Genomic DNA, 22280 nt, shown 5'->3' with positions numbered 1-22280 from the left:
GAACAATGACTAAAGGGGTTTCATGAACGAAAACTCTTACCATAATTAAGAAGAAACATTGAATCGAAAAGCAGCGGCTCAAGCGGTGGTCCCGACGGCCATGATGCTGTTCTCGACATCCAGAGATGTGGCAACACGATTCAAACATAACCAGGAGGAGTGGCAGTAACCCCAAGCAGTTCCGGCGAGTTCCAGTAGCAGCTGCTTTCACCGGTGACAACTCGAATGGCGGGGACAGCGGCGGTGTAGTTCGATGGCAGTAGGAGCAAATCTCTTTCTCCCCTGCTGCATGCCTTTCCCTCCTCTAAAGCCCATCGCGAAGACACCGCTCCTCCTCCTTTCCTCCTCATATCCACGGTGGTGGCTCCCTTCACAGTAGCTTGACAGACAGAATGGCGGCGGAAACCCACGACACTGATGGCGACGAGATTGGTCGCGACCTCCTCATCCTCATGCATCTCCCTCTCTTCATTGTTCTGCTTCTCCCACAGTAGCTCGTGGGCGAATCATCAGCGACGACTCAACGTCATGGTCTCCCTCCAAGACCCGATGACGACGCGACGGCGGCGGCGAGGCCCAGCAGCGCCGACGCGTCTCCTTTTTCTCTTCTCTTCTCCCCGTCGCAACCCCGCTCTCTCCCTTCTTTTTTCTCCCTTCTGTTTCTTCGTTCCTCCCTCTCTTTCTTTTATCTCTTTCTTTCTTTTGGGATTTTTTGTCAAAGTTGCTGAGATTGTGTTGTTAGGAAGGAAATGGCAGTGGGAAAAAGGGTGAATGGTGGTGAGACGGTGAGTGTGAGTGGCAGTGAGGGGTTAGTGTTTGGATAGCTTAGGTAATTTTAATAAAATTAGGGGTATAGAGTGTTAATTAAATATCTAATTTAATCCCTTAAAATTGTTTTAAAGTACTATTTAATTATCAATTTGCTAATTGACTTCCAATCAAGTATTTTAAAATTAGAGATAATATAATTTATTTTCTTTGTTTATAAAATTAAAGTATTAAATTCTAAAATCTCAATTATTTAAATTAAATATTGAAATTAACTCATAATAATATCTTTTCGAAAATTTTGAGTCTTACACGCTACTCCTTCTGGATTCCTCCAGATTCTCAAAAGTGCTGCTTTGCAAGTCTTGAAACTAACTTCTTTGTCTGAGAGAATCTTCGCCACCATATTCAAATTTTCTTCAATAAAGCTCTCGTCGTCCTCTAGATTGATGTAGATAACTTTGCCTTCAACAGATTGTTCCTTTTTATGGTTCATGTCTAGTATTGCAGAATTAAAAGAAAGAAGGTATACAGAAATTGATGTAAAGATGAGAAAGATGAAACGTATAATTGCAGAACCTGTAGTTCTAAAGACCCTCTTTTAGAGAGAAGAGTTCTCCGTGAAAGAAAGAAGGTAGTTCATTAGTCATTTTCATAGTACTTTCTTATAATTCAATATTTTTCATACGATCAAGTTGCAAGTAAATTTTTTTTGTCTTGTAGTTGATACATAAGCATCTTTAGCTTTATTTTTTTAGTTATTTTTTATAAGAAGTTAATAAATCTTGATTGATATTCGGTAATAAAAAATTTAAAAATTTATTAGGAACATTACTTTGAGGACCTCAAACTTAAAAAAAAAAACAAACAAACAAGCAAAAAAAGTGTGGCATGTAGGTTGAAGTGTGGAATTTGAAAAAATGGCACACTGAGCCAAGGAAGTAAAGAATCTCCAATCACCAATTACAACTCAAGTGTGAAATGGCATGTGAAGGGAAGTGCGAACACTACACGCCTTCGAACCTCCAAACCCCTCAATCTCGGCGTGTGAACTGAAGTACGGGAGAAGTGGCACGCTGGGCCACAACTCCAGAGAGCTTCCAATTCTTCTTCAAAATTGGCGTGTGAAGTGGCGTGTCTCTAGCCACACGCCTTCGTGCTCTAATTCCTCTCAAACTTGGCATGTGAAGTGGCGTGTTTGGAAAGTGGCACGTTGGGCCACAATCCCAGAGGACACTTAGCCTAACAAGAAGCGTGTCCCTGGGTACACGCCAAACTTACCTCTTCTCACTCAAACAAAGATAACTTGAGCTATAAAGGTTTAAATGATGCGCTTTTAGCGTCGTTAGAAAGCTGACTTCCAGAGTTTTCTAACGATATATAATACTTTATAGCGGTCATTTAATTTGGGGTCACGAACAGGCCCATCTTTCAGCATTGCAAATCCAGCGTGTGGAGTAGCGTGTGGTCAGAGTGGGATTTCACATGCCTTCAAACCTGCAAATACATCAGGGTAACATCTTTATCTTCAAAAGAGCATAACTTAAGCTATATAGGTCCAAATGATGCGCTTTCAGCAGCGTTAGAAAGATGGCTTTCAGAGCTTTCCAACGATATATAATACTTTATAGTGGACATTCAGTTTGGGGCAACGAACGACCCCATCTTTTAGCGTTGCAAGGATGGCGTGTCCAGCAGCGTGTAGCCAACATGGGAATTCTACTCGACTTCAAATTTGCACTCCCAGGGGCACCATTTTGGTGCTGGCGTGTAGACTGGAGTGTGGGAGAGTGGCGCACTGGGCCACAACTCCAAGAAGTAATTCTTCTTTAAAATAAGCGTGCCAATCAAGTAGCACTTGAACCACATGCCAGCTTTCCTTGCAGCCTCCAACCTTCATCCAAGTTACAATTCACAATCAATCAAAGTTCAAAGACCCACTCACAAGCAAGCCTCATGGTGATAGTTAATTAGAAATTACATTTGCCTGTAATTTGAATTTTATTTGAATTTGTTATTTAGAATAGGTTATAAATAGAGGATGAGAAAGCCTCATCAAAAAAAGGAAAAACTTCTTCCACTTCTTCTACTTTCTATTTTCATTCTTACTTCATTCACATTTTGTAAGGCATGAGTAGCTAATTTCCTTTTCATTGGAGAAAAGAGCTCTATTGAATTTAATGGATCAAATGAGATTTACTCTTCATTTTCAATTCATCTTTCATTTGCTTCTTTAGAAAGAGTATTTCTTCTTCATTCCAAGGATTCAAATCTTTTATAAAAGAGTTTGAATCTAAATTGAATTTTATGATCACTTAGAAAAGTAGACTCATGAAACTAAGGTTGAAGCTCTTTCTCTCAAATTCTTGTGATTCTGGATTTGGATTGATAACATGACATTTAACCAACCACACATAGATTCATAAAATTGTGTGGTTTTAAATAAGAGAACATACTTTATCTCTTCTCATGAGCAATTTGATCAAGGAATTAGCAATTGATCAAGTCAAGAGAGATTTAATTATCAAAGAACTGGAATTTAATCACTTATGATTTGTCAAGAGATTAATGATTGTATGATTGAAGTTGAGATAAAAACTATTTGATCTAGAGAACTTAATATCTCTGTGCCCAAATGTTTCTCCCATTATTCTCTTCTTTCCTTACTTTAAAATTGCCTTAATTTAATGTTCATTTACGTTGCTTTCTTTACATTCTTGTAATTTTAATTTTCAGCAATTTATATTTATGTTATTTACTTTCAGGTCATTTATTGCTTTCATTTACTTATTGCTCAAATAATTTAAATTACATGTTTCTATTATCAATTGTTCATCATCAAATTGTGAATTGTCTAATTAGAATACTTAATCAATCATTACTTACTTGCTTAATTCCTTAATTCTCGTGGAAACAATAACACACTCACCGTGGTATTACTTGATGCGATCCAGTACACTTGTTGATAATTTTGCGAAAATTAATTTGCAAAATCCATATCAATAGCTTCTCATAAAATGATGAATATAACCCTCCAGCTCGAAAGGAAAAAGATAAACGATCACTTTAAACACACTTCAATTTTTTGTTTTTTTTAAACGCATATATAATTTTACATCTTAAACTTAAGTTTACATAAAGTTTAAAAAGTTTTAGTTTCTGCATTTATTTATTCTCGTTGGACTATTAACTAAATTTTTTTTATCAATCCTATTCTTTATTTTTTTTTAATAAAGAACCAAGAAACAATTTAGGCTAATTTTTTTTATATAAATTACCATTTCTACCCATTTCTAAAGTTATGGTGCACCGATTACAAGGTATTATGAATAAAATTATAAGTCTAAATCAGAGTACGTTTCTCAAAGGAAGACTTATTTCAGATAATATTCTAATTGCCCACGAATGTATGCACTATTTGAAAAATAAGAGAAGTGGGGCAGAGCATGAGATGGCTATTAAACTAGACATGACCAAGGCTTATGATAGGGTTGAATAGCATTTTTTATGGTATATTATGGATAAGCTGGGGTTTGATGCTAAATGGATTAACTGGACTAAGGAATTGGTAACGACTGTTTCTTACTCTATTATTGTGGAAGGTCAACCATTTGGCTATTTTAGGCCAAATAGGGGCATCCGACAGGGTGACCCCCTATCTCCATATCTCTTTCTTTTTTGTGCAGAAGGACTTTCCTTCTTACTACACAAGGCAGAGCAAAACAGATTAATTCAAGGAGTTCAAGTTAATCGGAGATGCCAAACAATTAATCACCTTTTGTTTGCTGATGATTCAATTCTTTTTTGCAAGAGCGCACCTAATACAAGCCAAAGCATTCTAGAATTGCTAGAGACCTATGAGGGTTTTAGTGGGCAAAAAGTCAATTTGAATAAGTCGGCTATCTTTTTCAGTCACAACACTCCTCAGAACACAAGACTAGCAGTTGCTCAGACACTAAATATTGAACATATCGGAGCACAAGACAAATACCTGGGACTGCCATCTATAGTTCAAAAATCAAAGAAAGCAACCTTTGGAACTATCAAGGATAAAGTTCAGAAGAGGATTATGGGTTGGAAAAGAAGTATATTGTCATCAGGTGGCAGGCACACGCTATTGAGAGCGGTGGGGGAGGCGATTCCTATTTATACACTCTCTTGTTTCAAGCTCCCAGACACGCTGTTGACTGAGATTCATAGTATGCTCTCGCAATTTTAGTGGGGTCAAAAAGGCGCAGAACAAAGAATGGTTTGGATTAAATGGGACACAATGACGAGACCAAAGAAAGATGGAGGGCTGGGGATCAAGGATCTAAGGGCGCAAAATTTGGCTTTATTGGGCAAACAATGTTGGCGTCTAATGAAATACCCTAATTCTACTATATCAAGAATACTCAAAGCTAAATGAGGAATCGGTGTGTTTTTGAGAAGGTAATAAGCCCAGCACCAGAGATAGTGAAAGAAGCTAGCAATTTAGTGTGTGAACTCGTGAACCATACCTGATAGATGCTACTTTTTCTTTACTCTTACTTTACTCTTCTTTAAGCTCTTAGTCTTTCAGTCACAGCTGATGATAAATGGGAATACCCAATTCTTTTGTACTTCCTTATGGAAACACTTTTATTTTATATTAATAAAATAATATTTATCTTTGGAAAAAAAATTGTAGACGCTGATATATCTATCTATCGAAGACGAAAATTACTATTTGTACCCATAAAAAATGACTTTTGCAAGCAAAAATTTTAAACCCTAAAAAATTAAATAAAATTCTTAAACTACCCTTCTCTCCAATTTCCATCACTACTACCATCGTCTTCCCCCCTCTTCCTCTTCACCCCTTCCCAAACCAAAATCTGTTTCGGAGAGCCAGCCTCCCCCTTTTCTCTTCTCTCTCTCTTTATTACGTGCTATTGTTCTCTCTGGTGACGTCGTCGTCATCCGTGGCCTTACGTCTCATCTTTTCGATCCCAAGAAAAGATCGTCATTGAGTGGTGGTAGCATAGCCACGATCAGAAGTTCGCGTCGGAACCCATGGATCCGAGATCTTCGCCCTTCCCATTACTATTCCATCAAGGTAAATAGAACTTGTTTTCGCCTATTTGCTCCACTTTTCCTTCACGACGGCATTGTTGCTGGCCGTTCGTCGCGAGACACTAGTGTTCAAAGGGATTCTATCGTTGGCTTCTTCAGCCGAGTCTATTTCGCACCACCCACAACTGCCTTCGTCCGGAGAGCATGATTCTACATTCAGGGATGTTGGTACCAGATCCAGAAGCTTTGATTATAAATTTGGAGTTTTTGTTTCTGAATGTTTTGAATGGATGTTGAGTAGTAGAAATTCTGAATTAGAAAATGTCTTGAGTTTATGGCGAGAAGGAGTAGATCTGGCAGGGACTAAGCTGGCGGCGACAATCTGGGGGAGTTGGAGATTACTGGAGGTGGCTGAACCAGCTAAGGGTGGTGTGCGAGAAAGGATGAGGGAGGTGATTATGGTGAGTGAGACTGCCTCTGTGACTGAGAATGGAGAGCCAAGAGAGCGGAGACTGCATGGAGGGAGGTCGTCTGGGAAGCTTGTGGATTTTGGATGGCGGCAGTGATGGTAATAGTTGGGGATGAGAGTGGTGGTGAAGAAGAGTTTGGGTGGTGGTGGATTTTGAGATTAGAAAAGTGGTGATGAAGATAAGGGTAATTTAAGGATTTTAGGTGATTTTTTAATGTTTGGATAATTTTGTTATGCAGAACCTATATCTCATGGGCACATATGGTAATTTTTTTTCTTTTATGAGTAGATATGTCAGCATTTTCAATTTTTGTGAATAGAAATGGTAATTTACTCTAGAAAAATATTGGTGTTTTTGCTGAAAATGAGATTATTTGGTATAATTACAGGTGGGATATGTCTAAAATGAGCATAACAATTATGTACTTATTGGATGTGCCATGTTTATATAGACCATTAGATTTTATTAGATGAAAATCAAAGGCTAATATAAAAAAAGAACATTGATGGACTCTAATAAATACAGAATATCCTAATACATAAATAAATATTTTAAATGGCAATACTTTAATACACAAGATTTTAAATGGTAAAAGAAGAGTATTGATGGACTCTAATAAATATAGAATATCCTAGTACATAAATAAATGCTTTAAATGACCATACTTTAATACACAATACTTTAAATGGCAACAGAATCTTTTATTCTTAAATAATTAAATATAAAATATATAAATACAAAATATATGAGTATTTTTTATTCATTAAGATTAATTATTATGTAAGAAATTTTTATAATATTAAAAAATTATATTAAAATGATATTTTAAACTGTAACATAAAAAGACATAATTGTTGTGCTCATTTTAGACATACCTTTACAGGTGGACAAATTTTGTAGGTGGGGAATCAAGACGCAGGATGCGTGTTGGACATATGTCATCGTTTTGGCAACACGTAGGATGTGTGTTGGACATGTGTCAACATTCTGGCTAACATACATGATATATGTGTTGGACACTTTTTTTACACATCCACAATACTATAATACACTTCAAATATCAATATTCAACCAAAATACTATCTTCATCTCCATTTAAAAATATTTTCTGAACAATTTATGTTGAGAATTATTAATTTTGTTAGAAACAAGAGAGAAATCTGAGAAAAGTGTTTTGTGTATTATTCAGGTTATCTATTCAAGTTGTCTAGAATGATACAATATAAAAGAGTATTTATAGGTACTAAGAGAATCGTAATAATAAAGACGTAATCTCATATAATAAATATTCAGATATACTAAATAATACTAATTGATCCTAATTATATTCTAACATCCCCCCTCAAACTCAAGTGACAACTTGAGTTTGAAACATATTTAAAACAACGAAATAAAGAGAAAAAACTGCATAAATTGATAAAACGGGTGCAGACGGAACTGCCGGAAGAAAGCGCAGATGGAACTGCCGCTAGTTTGAAGGAAGCGCAGACGGAACTGCCGCTAGTCTGAAGGAAGCGCAGACGGAACTGCCGCTTGTCTGAAGGAAGCGTAGACGGAACTGCCGCTTGTCTGAAGGAAGCGCAGATGGAACTACTGCTATCTGAAGGAAGTGCAGACGGAACTGCGAGAAAGAAACGCAGGCGGAACTGCCACAAGAAAACATAGACGGAACTGCCACAAGAGAACGCAGATGAAACTACCACGAGAGAACGCAGACGGAACTGTCGAAAGAGAACGAAAACTATATGATTTCTTCATGAGAATAGGTAAGCAGCGGATGACAATAGTGTTTGATTATTCAACTCGAAAAAAAAAAATAAGACAGAGAAAATAGGCTAGTCCGTGAAGTGAAAAACCATCAAAAGAGTGACAAAAGGGAAAGAAGAATGGCATAGAAAAAAAATGCAAAAACTACGGCGATTTCATCGCAAGGAAAACAACATAACCTCTTCAAGGAGGATACCATGGCTCTGATACCATGTTAGAAACAAGAGAAAAATCTGAGAAAAGTGTTTTGTGTATTATTCAGGTTGTCTATTCAAGTTGTCTAAAATGATACAATATAAAAGGGTATTTATAGGTACTAAGAGAATCGTAATAATAAAGACGTAATTTCCTATAATAAATATTCAGATATACTAAATAATACTAATTGATCCTAATTCATCCTAATTATATTCTAACAAATTTTATTAAAAAAAGGCAAATCACATAAAAAAGTAACCATATAATAATAATAGCGTTATACTTAATAAAAAATTATAGTCTAAAATAGCAATAAATAAAAAATACTAATATATTAATAAAATATGGAGTTTATTTTTTTAATAATACTACACCTACAAGTATTTTTATAGTCAAATTTAAATTTAATCAAAGTTAGCACAAGTTTAAAAAAAAAAAAAATACGGACGTACGTCACATCTTCTCTTTCTTTTTCTTCTTTTCCACCTTTTTTTAGCATAAAATATTTTTGTTAGAGAACACAAAAATTTATTGACATACATAAATTTTTACATATAGTACATACATTTTTTGCGCATAGTCAAAATTTTATCGACATAGTATAAAAAATTTTATATATAGCAAAAAATTTTTACCCATTACAAAAAAGAATTATATACAGCACATAAATCTTTGCTGTAGATATATTTTGTTGGTTGGATGAATCAATTGTAGTTCTTCAAAAAATTTTATGTTGTGCATCAAAAATTTTTGTGCATAAAAAAATAAATGCGCGTATCTAATTTAATTAGGACTTATTCATCATGCTAGCTTTTTCCCGGACTTTAGGCCAAGGGTTATTTTCTTCTTTCTTACGCTTGCTTTCCTCAGTGAAGGGTTCATCGGGGGTTTGAGCTCAATAGAGAGACTTGATTTTAGTTGTGCTTTTAGGCAATTTGAATTCCTCTTTAGGTAAGAATGTGTAATTTCCCATATTAACTTCGAAAACTGGGTTTTCCATTGAGTCATAGTCAGTGAAGGCAAAGTGAATCTCCGAAAGCCATAAAGATTCTATTTCCTCTATAGACGAGTGCAGTGAAGAAGCGGAAAGATTCGATGCTACTCCTTCTCCTATAACTGCTACAGGATCTGATTATCCTTTCAAATCAAAGAGCAAGCCCATTTACCTGCCTGGCTTGTAACTACTTACTATGCGGCTCGCCAAGTCAGACTCTGGTACTCTCTGCAATCCTTGTTACCGGCAAAAGTCACAGAAGTCAGACAGAATAAGGCAGAGAAAGTGATAGTAGATAATATCCTTGGCAGTTCGGTCCGAATTGAATTGAAAGCCTATGTTATTGTTATGTATTATGGGCTATTTGCCTTGGTTTAGGGGCCAGATTCAGAGCAAATCACTAATGTCGAAAGTATCGAGGCGTGTTTGGGACTTCTTTCAAATTACCGTAAAAGAAAAATTTCTTTTTCAGCCAACTGACGTAGGGGAGCTTTTAAGCCAGTTACCTAACGTTGTTTATTAAACTGCATTCTAGCAAGTTCACCTATTGTGAATAACGTAGGTCTTTACCGGCTATTACCGCATTAGGGGCATCCCCTTCTATTGAATCAAAAGGAGAATCTTATTATACTTAGTGAATTCCTTATGCCCGGAATCAATACACAGAATTGAGCCTCCCTTTAGACCATGCCACTCTTTCAAGTGCCTTACTTTCGGGCATTGGAAATAGCCTTAGTTCCAGCGGATCCAGTCATTCGAATCGACTTGAGTTCTGTTCTCACTAGGCTTGAGCATTCCATAAAATTCAAATAAAGAAGGGCGGACAGGTGAATGCTAAAATGCTTCTTCTTCGCCGTTCTTTACAACAGGAGCTGCTTCCTAATCGACATCGGTCAGCACCTTGCCCCCTACCATGACAGAACTAGAGAGCCGGTCTTTTTTCCCGCCCTGAAAAGAGTCAAAGTGAAATAGGGAGGGCCGTTACGGTAGACTTGGATGAATCTCAATCCGAATGAGTGACCAGATGCCTATAAGAGGTGGATGCGTCTTTTCTAGACCCATCAGAAGCATGAGAGAAGAAGTGAGCCTCCCTTTAGACCATGGCCGCTAGGGACGAGAAGTCATTGACGCTTTCTCAGAAGGGAACAAGCAATGAAGACAGGAGTCTATACCAGACCCGAGACTCAGCAAGTTGAAATCAATAATGGATTTCAAAAGGGAAGAAAGATTTCACTCGATTCAAAGGCACACACACATTTAGCCGATTAGAAGGCTTCGAACGACAGACGGAAGACTTAGAGGGAGGGCGTAGGTACGGAGAGAGTAGCTGCTCCGCTATGACTCTGATCGAATCCACTCCCGATAAAGTCAAACTCCTAACTCAAACAAAGAAAAGAATTTCATTTCAAGTGCCAGGCAAAGGACCAAGCCGGGGCTTAGGCTCTTGTTGAGGAGTTCCGGAAGCTGAGTCAAAGCGAAAATATAAATTAGAAAGAGGGGCGGGAAACTCCCTGCGAAGGAAGGAAGAAAGAATCTGAACAAGAGGAATGAAATGAAACGAGAGGAGTGGGACTGTGAAAGCTGCAGCAACCCTTGATCCTAGCCCGCGGACTTTCACCAGTTTATTGAGTGATGTTGGTTGAGTTCAAGTTTGGAACAAGCCAAAGATCCCGGGATGACTCTAAAAGCTAACTTAAACCGGGCATTCCTCTTTACGGTCGAATGAGTTGAACTTTTCGTTGTTCGTTTTGATACTCATTTCTGTAACATAAAGAGATTTGTTGAACATAGTTCAACGAACAACTCATTCTCGTTCAGTTGCTGAAAGATAGAGATAATGTTTTCTAACAATGGCAGATCAAGCATTGAACTACTTAATAGAGCTAATATAGAGCTAACTTCCGTTCTTGCATTACCCGCGTTTATTTTGATTATTGCATTATTGCCACCTGGCGCGTCGCCAGGCTGCGCTCATTAACCCCATAAACCTTGCAGGAATGGGTGGATGCGTCAGTCTCTGATAACAATTACAAAGGGTAGTCACCCCGCTATTTGAATAAAATAATGTGATATTGCCACCTGGCAAAGATGGCTATGATGTTATTTTGTTTCTTGTTCCTGGAGATAATGTACAGTTACTAGCGAAAATGTATACTAATTTATCCCAGTTAAGTGTTGAGAGTCATACCTACCTATTACTTATTCAGGCAGTAAATACCTTGGGAGGCTAATATAACCTCCCTATAATCCTGCACTAAAAAAATGGAGCTCGGCACAGCCTAACGATACATCCAATACCAATCTTACACTCCTTTCTACTATTCTAAAGTGTGGGAAAAGAAAAGGATCCCGTCCACCGGATTACTTTACTTCAGTCAACAAGAGTACAGGAACCGTGTAAAAAAAAGGGGTCGAGAACTACATAGATCTGAGACTTTCCTTCCTTGATCTGGGAGGTAAGTTATGTAGGCGTACAACTCAACCTAGGAGCGGACCAGCACAGAGAATAACCTCAGCATGTTCATGTACAATTGCATGGTGATACCTCCCCATTTGGTCACGGTAAACGAGACTCCAATTGCAGACTGCCTCTAACTTCTATGCTTATCAGCCAGCTGCTTCATATAGTGCTGAGCTTTGTGCAGGTACCAGACAGGAAGTTAAGAGCTGGCTAACTATACTTTGTCTGGTTGAAAGGACCCACGGTGCGGTAACTAGCAAGCATCACTCCAAAAGACTATCATATCCTTGACTATCAAGCAAGGGAATCACTAGTTCCATCTTGGTACTAAGGATAATAGAATATGTCCATACGCAGGGGACAAGCACTAATTTCCTTTAACTAGGTCGAAGGTAATTGAATGAAAATCTCTTAGGTCTCCGCCTTTGCTGCTAACAAAGACAGGTTTTTCATTAAATTCATGCTTATTCGGCAAACCTTTCATTAAGGCAAAGCTCCGTATCCAACTCGGAACTGGGAATCTTGTTCCATTTAGGGAGGTTAAATCCCGTCCAGCAGAACCATTTACGAGGTTTGATTCTTAAACCGGATCGAGCGGGTGCCTAAGCTTGAGTCATGATCATTAGGAAGTGTAATAACTTATTCACTTGCTGCGACTTAGCCTCCTTATGAGTCGGGCACAGCTAATATCTTATTTGAGGAAGAGTCTGATCTAAGAACTTTCTTTTTAAGCTAAGGAAGGACTTGCCCTTCTTCTTGCACCTCGTGCAGCCTTTTCTTTGTTGGTACTTGATTCTAGCTTATATATCACATTTCGTTGTGGAGAAATCAAGGCAATTCAATTGTCTAGCCCTGCTGCTCTTGAAGAGGCAAGCATATGACGTACGCTACGCGCCTCCCATTCTCTGATGACTCTCAAAGGAAAAAAGACCCTCCACATAAGGAATTGACTCGCGGAGCGGATTTTTTCTTCCTTTTTGCTTTCCATTGAGTGTAAAGTTACAAGTAAGAACCTGTGCGGGATTTATTTAGCTCAAAAACGCCCTCTTTTTCACAGCTTACTATGAAGAGTAAGTACACATCGATGAGCTTAAGTAAGCGTTTTTGACTACTACACTTTGCTTTGTTGATGCAACGAACTCTTTCTATTCCACGAGCAGACACCTTTCGATAGAGTCTTCCTTTCCTCGGCTTGCTCTTTTGACCTACCTTGAGAAGGAAAATTCCTAGTTTTGTAGTAGTATCTTTAAATTTATAGTAGTATTTTTTAATCGATTTGTGAAGTTTAACTTTTTAAATTTTTTTTAAAACACAAAATCAACCCTTTGATTTGTGAACTTACACAAATCTAACCTTTTCGATTTGTAAACTTTAATTTTCTAAAAATATAAAATCGACCTTCTAATTTATGAACTTACACAAATTTAATCCTTAAATTTGTAAATTTTATTTTTTTTAATTTTTAAAACACAAATCTAATCCTCCGATTTGTGTTTTAATATTAAAAAAATTTTAAATGTACAAATTAAACCTTAAAGTTCATATTAAATGAATGCTATAAAATAAATTTATAAAGAGAATATTTTAAAATATAAAGATGTAACAAATCTAAAAAATAATTATTATTATTTTGTAACAAAATAAAAAGGGATCCACTCATGTTAGTCCATCACAAGTCTCTAGCCCTCTAGCCCTTCCCAATACAAACTGGTTGAGGCATCATAGGATAATATTAGGTGAATAGCTTCCAAAACTATTTTACATGTTACATTCTTAATTTCTTTTGTTCTTTTTCTTTTTATGTTTTGGGCCTGTTTTCTTATTGTTCATCTATTCTATACTATTTTACTCTTCGGCCAAAGTGACCCCTTGGGCCACGCCATACTAAAAGTTTTACTCTTTGGGTTTCTTATTGGGCTCTCTTGGACCAAAACATGCCTAAAGGAATATTTCAACTTGGTTGAAGACCAAAAGCAATAGGCACAGCGCTCTGAGCCCATACACAATTTATTAATTAAAAATAAATCCTTAAACAAAAATCAAATTTATTACAGATTAATCTTTAATTTATCGTATTAAAAAATACTGTGTAAAATCGAAAAAAAAATGTTTTTATCCACATTTATTTTAGAGAGACTTTAGAGTAATATATATTTCTATCTTTGCTTCAAGAGAAAAAAAAAATACCCACGTATTTAATCATCCCAAAAATTACATGTTTCTTTTTTCTTGAATATTTAATCATCCTAGGTATTTACAAATAAATGCGTTCCTATAAGAATATTTTACAAACTTGAATTGTGGAGAATGATTATTTTTTATTTGGAATTTTGTCAAAGACATAGGGCACAAGTTATATTATATGTATTAAAATAAAAATAAAATAGTAAGATAGAATATGAATTCGTTTATATTCAACAATGTGAATATGATGAGATTTTCCCCAAGGAAAAAGCATATTTCTGAAATAAATAAATAAATAAATAAAAAAGAAAGCAAAACACACTTTTAAGATGAGGTGGTAATCTAAAACCCTATATAAGAGTGTTTCTAGTTGGTTAGGCCCAAGGGTTCACTTTGGGGTTTGTCAATTGACGACTGAGTAGTGAGTAGCTACCGAAGAACGAACTAGGGTTTTACATATTCTTCTCAGTTCTCTCTCGCCTTTTCCCCCAATCAAATATGAGGTCTGTTATCCATTTACTTTGATGATTTCTGCTCTTAACTTTCGATTATTCGCTGTTTTCTCTCCGCCTATTCTCTCAGCTACACTATCAGCTGCTTTTTTCAAATGTATTTTGGGGGAGGGTTTTCATAATTGTTAAAGTTTCTTCCTTTTGTTTTATGTTTATGCATATTCTATAATTATCGAGGTGCAAATTGAGTTCCTGAAATTCATTTGGGAAATAATTACCAGTATCACGTTAATATCTACTAAAGTTTCATTTTTTTTTCTTATTTAATTTAATACTGCTATTTCGCACCCTCTTTACTGCAAGTCTTCGACATCCTCCTTTTTTTTTTATTTAAGGAAAAAGAAAATATAGTACGATTGGTTTTTTTCCCCGCAAACGAGTGCAAAGATAATTTTTTTAAGATAAAAATAAAAAAAAATGTTTAAATCATGATATGTATGCATTTCTGAAGTTGCTTCCTGTTTTTGGTTGTGTTTTTTTTTTATTTGCAGTCGTCATCCCGAGGTTAAGTGGGCTCAGAGAGTTGACAAGGTTTATGTCACAGTACAACTGCCAGATTCCAAAAATGCAAAAGTGGATCTTACCCCAGATGGTACTTTCACCTTCTCTGCCAGTGCTGGTTCTGCTGACAACCAGTATGAACTCAAATTAGAGCTCTTTGACAAGGTTAATGTTGAGGTCAGAACATCTTTCCCAATTTATGGCTACCATCCATATCTTTATAATATCTCTTTTTCCTTTTTGCCCCTTTGTACTCATTCAATTGTTTCTTTTGTGCATTCTAATAATATTTTCAGATATGCTTTACCCGCAAAGAAATGGTTCTCTTCGATGCATTTTAATGTGTTTCCACTGCCATTATTTATTCTTTCAGGAGAGCAAAATTAATGTAGGAGTGAGAAGCATATTCTGTGTAGTTCAGAAGGCAGAGGAAGGGTGGTGGAAAAGGTTGCTACGTGCAGAGGGCAAGCCTCCGCACTATGTGAAAGTAGATTGGGACAAATGGGTTGATGAGGATGAAGAAGAAGGTATGCATACATCTACCATTTTATTTTTTCAAATGTTATATAAGGCAATATAATTTTATGTTGAATTCCTACTTTGTTGATTAGGTGCTGGTGAGCCAGACTTGGGAGGGATGGATTTCTCGGTATGTATTGTCTTTATTTCAATATCTTCTAATTTTGTTGTCATTTATACTAATATTTTGTGTGATGTAGAAATTTGGCGGCATGGGTATGGGTGATGATCCAATGGGAGCAATGGGTGCAATGGGAGGAATGGGAGGAATGGATTTCTCTGTAAGTGATGCTACCAGTTGATACTTTGTTCTTTTATTATGTTATTTGGTCTTATTTTTTTTTCTTTTGTTTGCTGCAGAAATTTGGAGGTATGGGTATGGGTGATGATGCAATGGGTGATATGGACGAGAGTGATGATGAAGGTAACTAACTGTCCTCTGCAATTTTGTCACTGAACATTTATAAGCTTGCTTGATTATAGGAGTTTGATTGTGTATGGATGTTTGGGATTGGTGGTTTTTCAAAGGGTGACATTAACATGGATAGCCTCTCAATGATGAATCTAACAATTAAAGCTGGTTAACTCACTCACTCGATGTAATTGGATGTATGAATTGGTAGCTTATTAATTGTTCTGCAATCCTCATAACTCTTATCAATGACCTTTGTGTAGAATAGATCTTAGATCTTCAAATTCTCTCAAAGTCCATAGTTTAAAAAATGACCCTTTTTACTCTCCTTCAGATTGCCAGATAGTGTTGGCTGCTTGCATTTGGTTGATCTGTGTTTACAACTTACAATTTGCTTTAATAACATACATGAATATGTGGAATTACAAAGATATCCCTCAAGCATAAAACCCTTGTAGTTACTCTTAAAGAAACAATTTTTGTGCTTAATCTTCTTTGGCACCATTTTGACTCACTTTTATATGGGATATGGGATACAATCAACCGAGTCCCACATCCGATAAAATGATGCTGGAGTGTGTTAGTTTGGTGTACAAAGAAGAGCAATTACTTCTGTTATACTCCGTGGTACTTTGAATGGGCTAACCGAAATATAATTGTTTGACAATTGTAACAGAGCAAGAAGTGTCGAAGCCTGGCGACCAAGATGCAGCAGGAAAGAGCACTAGTGAGGCACCGTCGGAGAAACAAGAAGCTGCTTCAAGCACATAATTGCCCTGCACTCGAGACTCTTATATAAAGAAAATTGTTGAGTGAAATTTTCAATATCGAAAGCAGCAATTGGTGTAGCTGTGCAAGTGGGATAGCATGGTGTTGCTCTCCTGTGTTAGCTTTACATTAGCAAGATATTGTTCACCAACAAAAGTTCCTATTTAGTTTTTTCTTCCATGTTTGAGATTATGTCCGGATGATTGGTTCCATTGTCCAAAACTACCAGATGTAAACGTCGGAATTGCCATGAACCTTATTGTAGACTTAAGAGATATGAGTTTGGGCTTGCTAATTTTATTCACTGCTACTTGACACCATTTATCAACTTTATGTTTACCTTGTACTTTCAATGTGTTGCGTGTATACATGTGACTTCTATACATCCAACTGCGAATTATTCTCAAATGGATTTTAATTACTAAATCCACTCATAAGACCAGTTAAATCAATTCATTTTAAACGTTCTCAAGTTTCAGTCGCTACATTAATTAATAATCCCCAAGAATAGTTGTATATTCATTCCCAGCATTATCCTTTTTGTCTCTGTTTTTGGTGCATCATTGTTACTGTTTTTTCTGTACTTCAATTCACTGGTTTGAGAGACACAAAATATGAATGCTCATTTTTAGTACTATGTTATAGCGCGTGTTGGTTTAACCGTAGTTGTGCAACTTACCAAAACCTGTTTTTTCTTCATTGAGTAAAGGTTAGACTATTTTAATGATACTGTAATACACACCTAAATAATTATCCCAGAAAACAAGTTTGTTTAATTTTCGTTTTATACGATTATTTAATCATATTAATGAGTTTTAATAAGTTTTTAAATAAGAAATTTAAAAGTTAATTATTTTTGTTACACAAACCCCATAGAAAGAGGATGTATAAGCTCTCTCAATTTCTTCTCTGTAAAAGTAGAAATAATCCGCACATAAATCCATCCAGCACAAAAACGGAAGGTTATAGGGATCGAAGTCAACTCAAATGTATTGGTTATTAGGAAGCGACTTAACTGTGGACTCCGCCGCATCGGATTATAATCCCTAAAACCCTCGACGATATTAAGGAAAAGGAAGAAGCTGTTCTGTTCTGTTCTGCTACTGCACCCCATAGAATGGAAACTAGCGCTTCAATGGATGTTGAGGAACAACCACCTTCACCAACACCCAACAACCTTAAACGTTTCGGCATTAAAAACGCTATTCAAACCAACTTCGGCGACGACTACGTTTTCCAAATTGTCCCAAAGTACGTTCTTTTATTCTCTGCTTAAACTCGTTCAACAGTAAAGCTTTATTTTTTATTCATTTAAGCTTAGTTACAGCATTACGCGCCACTTGGGTCCTAATTATTTGGTAGGTTGTTTGATTCTTTTTCGTGATTTTTGTATGGAAGGGATGATTGGAGTTCAATGGCGGTGTCATTGTCAACGAACGCAGTGAAGCTGTATTCACCATTGGCGGGTCAATACTTTGGAGAGTGCAACGGTCACTCTGCAACCATCAACCAGATTCTGTTTTCGGGTGCTTCCGATCCCAATGTTTTGAGCTCTTGTTCTTCTGATGGAACTATTAGAGCTTGGGACACAAGGACATTTCAGCAGGTGCATTTGTTTCGTTTTTGTTGTTATACTCATTGCTCATAAATGTGATAAATTTGCTGCTTGAGTGTTGAATTGAACTAAACGATAAACTGCAGGTTTCTTCCATCAATGCCGGCTCGTCTCAAGAGGTCTTCAGCTTCTCTTATGGAGGGCCTGGGGGAAATTTAATAGCTGCTGGCTGTAAATCGCAGGTTTGGTTTCGAACATGTATAGTTGGCGGATGTACTATATGAAAGGATTTGAACTAGTATGTAAGCTATAGGTCTATACTTTATTTCAGATACTCTTCTGGGACTGGAGAAATAAGAAGCAGATTGCATGCCTTGAAGAATCTCATGTGGATGATGTTACCCAGGTTTGTGCTGTGTAAATTGCTCGAATTATATATCTGACGACAAGTTAGATATGCGATTAAATTGAAACTTAAGCTTGGGGTTCCATGTATTTCATGAAGTGAAGCTTTAGCTAGTTACTATTTCTAATGGAGCATGCATTCATCTCTTATTCATTTAAAGTGTGTGATTGATGCTAGGTTCATTTTGTCCCTGATGAGCAAAGCAAGCTTATTTCTGCTTCAGTAGATGGGTTGATCTGCACATTTGATACCTCTGGAAATATCAATGATGATGATCATCTAGAATCAGTAAGCCTTAGAACATTTTCCAGGAGCTAATAATTCTTGCAACCATCTTGGCCTCTTTTGTGCTATGTTATTGGTCATCTTTGCTACACAACATTTGTTACCATGTTTGTTTTGGTCTGTTTTCGAAGATTTCTTATCCTCTCATTACCTCTCTCCTGTTAAAGTTCTACTACTTATCTACGCCTTGCAATGATACATAAAGTTGTTTAATGTTCCTTTTTCCTTTTCTGGTTTAACTTATATAGTTTCCTTTGAGTCCTCTCTATTGACTGTTGCAAGTTTCTCAACTAATACAAAAATAGTTTTTTGCTAACAAAAATGTAGGTGATTAATATGGGGACTTCAATCGCAAAGGTCGGGATATTTGGAGGGAGCAGTCCAAAGCTTTGGTGTTTGACGCATATTGAAACCTTAGGGTACAAATTATAATGGTTTTTTATTTGATAGTTAGACTATTTCTATCTTCCTTTCAATAATGCATATAATGGTGGTGTACTTTGTCTTGAATGCACTTTGGTTATGATTACTAAAGAAAGGTAAATTCATACAGAGAAGAAGTGGTACCGATGCACCTAATCTGGGATATGTGGACTTGCAATTGGATGCTAACTAACTCTTTTGCTTCTACAATGTTTGATTCCAATAATTAACTCTTCTGCTTTGTAGTATATGGGACTGGAAAGATGGTAGAAATGAAGTTATCTTCTCGGATGCTCGAACTCTAGCTTCTGAAAGTTGGAATTTGGATCAGGTGAGTTCTCTTTGTTGGGATGTGCATATTTCACTCAACTAGAAGAGCATTATACTTGATAGTTGATCTGAACATGTAAGTCTATATAATAGCTAGTATAAGTACTTGGGCATCCCTCTCTCCTAATCTAGATTCTGGGTCAAGAGTGAGACTTCTAATGTTAAGATGGATCCCCTCTCGTGCGGAACTTTTCAAATGATTTCATCTCATGTAATCTCTCGTTTCATGTGAAAATTTCACCTGATTTTGGTCATGTGTAATATCACACCATTAATTTTTGTCTGCCAAATGTTATGTCTAGTTCTTACAAATTACAATCTTTGACTAATGGTGAGAGATCATACATGACCAAGTCATTGAGAGGAACTATTCCCAATGATGGTTATATAACTTTTTCTTTCCCCCCGCTTCCTTGTGTATTGGCAGATAGACTATTTTGTTGATTGTCACTACTCAAGAGAAGCTGACAAATTATGGCTGATTGGTGGCACCAATGCTGGGACTTTGGGTTATTTTCCTGTAAATTACAGGGGAGTGGCAGCAGTTGGAGCTGCAGAAGCGATTCTTGAAGGTGGCCATACTGATGTTGTTAGGAGTGTGTTACCAATGTCAAGAAATCACAGTGGATTTGCTCCTAGTTCTTCTAACCAAGGTGTTTTTGGATGGACTGGCGGCGAAGATGGTCGGCTATGCTGCTGGCTCTCTGATGATTCCCCCCAAATAAATCAATCATGGATTTCAAGCTCATTGATTATGAAATCCGACAAGACTCGCAAGAAAAATCGTCACCAACCCTACTAGCAACTGCTTCCCAAAGCTACTTGAATTGTTCAATACCAAATTACCAACTAAGCTTTTCACTTTCCTTCCTTTTCTCTCTCTCTCTCTCTCCCCCTCCCCCCCCCCCCCCCCCCCAGCCACTATGCCAGCAACCCTGTCCCCTTCAAAGGAGCATAACTTGAGTTACAGAGGTCCAATTGAGAGGTGTGTTTAGCGGCAACCAAAATGGGTTCCACATTTGTTGTCAAATTATGTACCGTCTGCAATGAATGTAATCTATGCAGTGGGGCATTCTACATAAGCCCCCCAAATTCTTTTTCTTAGTTATACATTTGCTTGATTTTTGTGCAATAACTTGCTTCACTTTACGAGATTGATCTGATGATTGTGCAACTGTCACGTGAGCCAAAAAAAATCTTAACACGTTTACTTAATGTTTTCATCGTCCATACTCGAACTTAAAAAGAAAAGGAGGTATATAGGCAACAAAAATAGATAATAAATTTGAAAACATTAACCAAGCTCGATCATAGTGTCACTAACATTGCTAAGTTAGTACTTCAGCTTTGAAAGCTCGAAAGATCAAGTTCAAGATCTTCAAAACTACTTCAACATGAGTACTAACTAGTTCAGATCACCCAAAAACAATCGTGTACAAGTGATGGAACACATCTAAAATTTTAACACATTGCTCTTCAATGACTTTTCCATTGAGGGGAAAATAAAGAAAAGCTAGTTTTTCAATAGTAATAATAAGGAAGGCCTAGAAGCTTCCTTAATTAATATGATAGCAACAAAGAAAGACATCCAATACTAAAATCCAAGGATGTATAGGGAAAAGGACAGTGAATTTGCAGCTGATAGGAATAAAAAGAGGCAGAAGCGCTTCTAAATAAGTACCAAACTGGCCCATCTGAAATCTCTCATTTAACTTGTTCAAATCAACCTCTACCTCGCCCTGTGCCTACCAAACAAAGCAAAGACAAAGACATTGGATGATATTCATAACAAGATCCAACTTTCAGGAACCAATTTGGAAAGAAAAGAAAATAATGAAAAGTTGATATCTCCAACCAGGTACCCCTTCCACGACCCATGCTAGGTGGCTTGCGATCTGAAAAGGTGTTTTTGATTAAAAAAAACTTCTAGATTATGGTAACTGGGTTGTCACACAAACAGCATACTGTAATATGTGGTTAAAATAACTCATTACGATTGCAAATTTAAAAAAATATATAACTTTGACCATGTTAAACATAGCAATCTTATTATTTCCCTTATCCGTCACCTAGTCATTTGAAAAATATCAAGATCAACAACCAACTTGATGTCAAAATAATGCTTACCTGCACAGCTCTTGGTTTTTCCCTGAACTTTGTCAATAACCTAAAATAATAGGCATTAAAGCACCAATTAGTGGTTAGCTACAACACAACACTCATAAAACAATTTTCAAACGCAATTTAAAACCAATGATTTCCACAAATAAACAGCAAACTCATCCTTGTGGCCGTGGTTCAGCATTTTCCAAATCTATTCTCCATTTTTTATTTTCAAAAAGATATTCAAGAAAAAAGTCTCAACAGAGTGTACAGACCTCGTCGGGAACTCGAAGGAAATTAATTGTATTGCTTTTAATGTAGCAATCAGGCCTTTAAAAGTTGACCAAAGACTATATTTTAAAGTATAAATAGCATTTTTCTAATACTAATTAGAATAGAGTGACAAATAAACTCGAAAATTTATACTTCATACAGATTAGTTTTCATACAGATTAGTTTTAATGAAAAAATACTAATAAAGTTGATATTTTTTTAAAGACTAATTTGTCTAAAATGTAAATCTTCAAGAGTTTATTTGGATCAATTTTTAACTGAATTAAATAAAGCTAAAAACTCGAAAGATATATTAT

General features: G+C 36.5%; 3 protein-coding genes and 2 long non-coding RNA genes across 9 annotated transcripts in view; 3 read left to right on the top strand and 2 right to left on the bottom strand.

Annotated features, from left to right (window-relative positions):
- Window positions 11921–20736, top strand: LOC107645629. Its single transcript, XR_001621537.2, has 3 exons — window positions 11921–12077; window positions 17100–17101; window positions 20571–20736. It is a non-coding gene; the product is annotated as an uncharacterized LOC107645629 (long non-coding RNA).
- Window positions 14226–16934, top strand: LOC107645628 (uncharacterized protein OsI_027940). Of its 2 annotated transcripts, XM_016349703.2 has the most exons (7): window positions 14227–14379; window positions 14880–15066; window positions 15263–15416; window positions 15501–15538; window positions 15609–15689; window positions 15769–15832; window positions 16497–16934. In XM_016349703.2, the coding sequence occupies exons 1-7, from the start codon at window positions 14375–14377 to the stop codon at window positions 16589–16591; spliced, it is 624 nt and encodes a 207-aa protein (XP_016205189.1). In that variant the 5' UTR covers window positions 14227–14374; the 3' UTR covers window positions 16592–16934. The 2 variants fall into 2 exon arrangements, with proteins under 2 accessions (XP_020959531.1, XP_016205189.1); XM_021103872.1 differs by lacking the exon at window positions 15609–15689 and having other exon boundaries at window positions 14226–14379.
- LOC107645627 (WD repeat-containing protein 89 homolog) lies at window positions 17439–20464 on the top strand. Its single transcript, XM_016349702.2, has 8 exons — window positions 17439–17839; window positions 17987–18194; window positions 18290–18385; window positions 18475–18549; window positions 18727–18837; window positions 19162–19253; window positions 19504–19588; window positions 20015–20464. The coding sequence occupies exons 1-8, from the start codon at window positions 17706–17708 to the stop codon at window positions 20387–20389; spliced, it is 1176 nt and encodes a 391-aa protein (XP_016205188.1). The 5' UTR covers window positions 17439–17705; the 3' UTR covers window positions 20390–20464.
- Window positions 20335–20783, bottom strand: LOC110263137. Its single transcript, XR_002348272.1, has 2 exons — window positions 20556–20783; window positions 20335–20466 (listed from the first exon to the last, which is right to left on the bottom strand). It is a non-coding gene; the product is annotated as an uncharacterized LOC110263137 (long non-coding RNA).
- Window positions 21028–22280, bottom strand: part of LOC107645626 (thiamine pyrophosphokinase 1) — a 4790-nt gene continuing 3537 nt past the window's right edge. The window contains exons 6-8 of one of the 4 annotated variants that reach the window (XR_002348270.1): window positions 21715–21754; window positions 21443–21482; window positions 21028–21332 (exon numbers count right to left, since the gene is read on the bottom strand). Coding sequence is in view for 2 of the 4 variants with exons in the window: in XM_021103869.1 (XP_020959528.1) it covers window positions 21747–21754 (8 nt within the window). In the remaining 2 variants the exon portion in view is untranslated. Of the gene's footprint in view, window positions 21483–21714; window positions 21755–22280 lie in introns of all 4 variants that reach the window. The other 3 variants (XR_002348271.1, XM_021103869.1, XM_021103870.1) reach the window with 3 other exon arrangements.

The sequence above is a fragment of the Arachis ipaensis genome, chromosome B06, assembly GCF_000816755.2.
Source record: "Arachis ipaensis cultivar K30076 chromosome B06, Araip1.1, whole genome shotgun sequence".
NCBI classification, from domain to species: Eukaryota; Viridiplantae; Streptophyta; class Magnoliopsida; order Fabales; family Fabaceae; genus Arachis; species Arachis ipaensis.
This window is presented reverse-complemented; position numbering and strand designations above follow the sequence as displayed.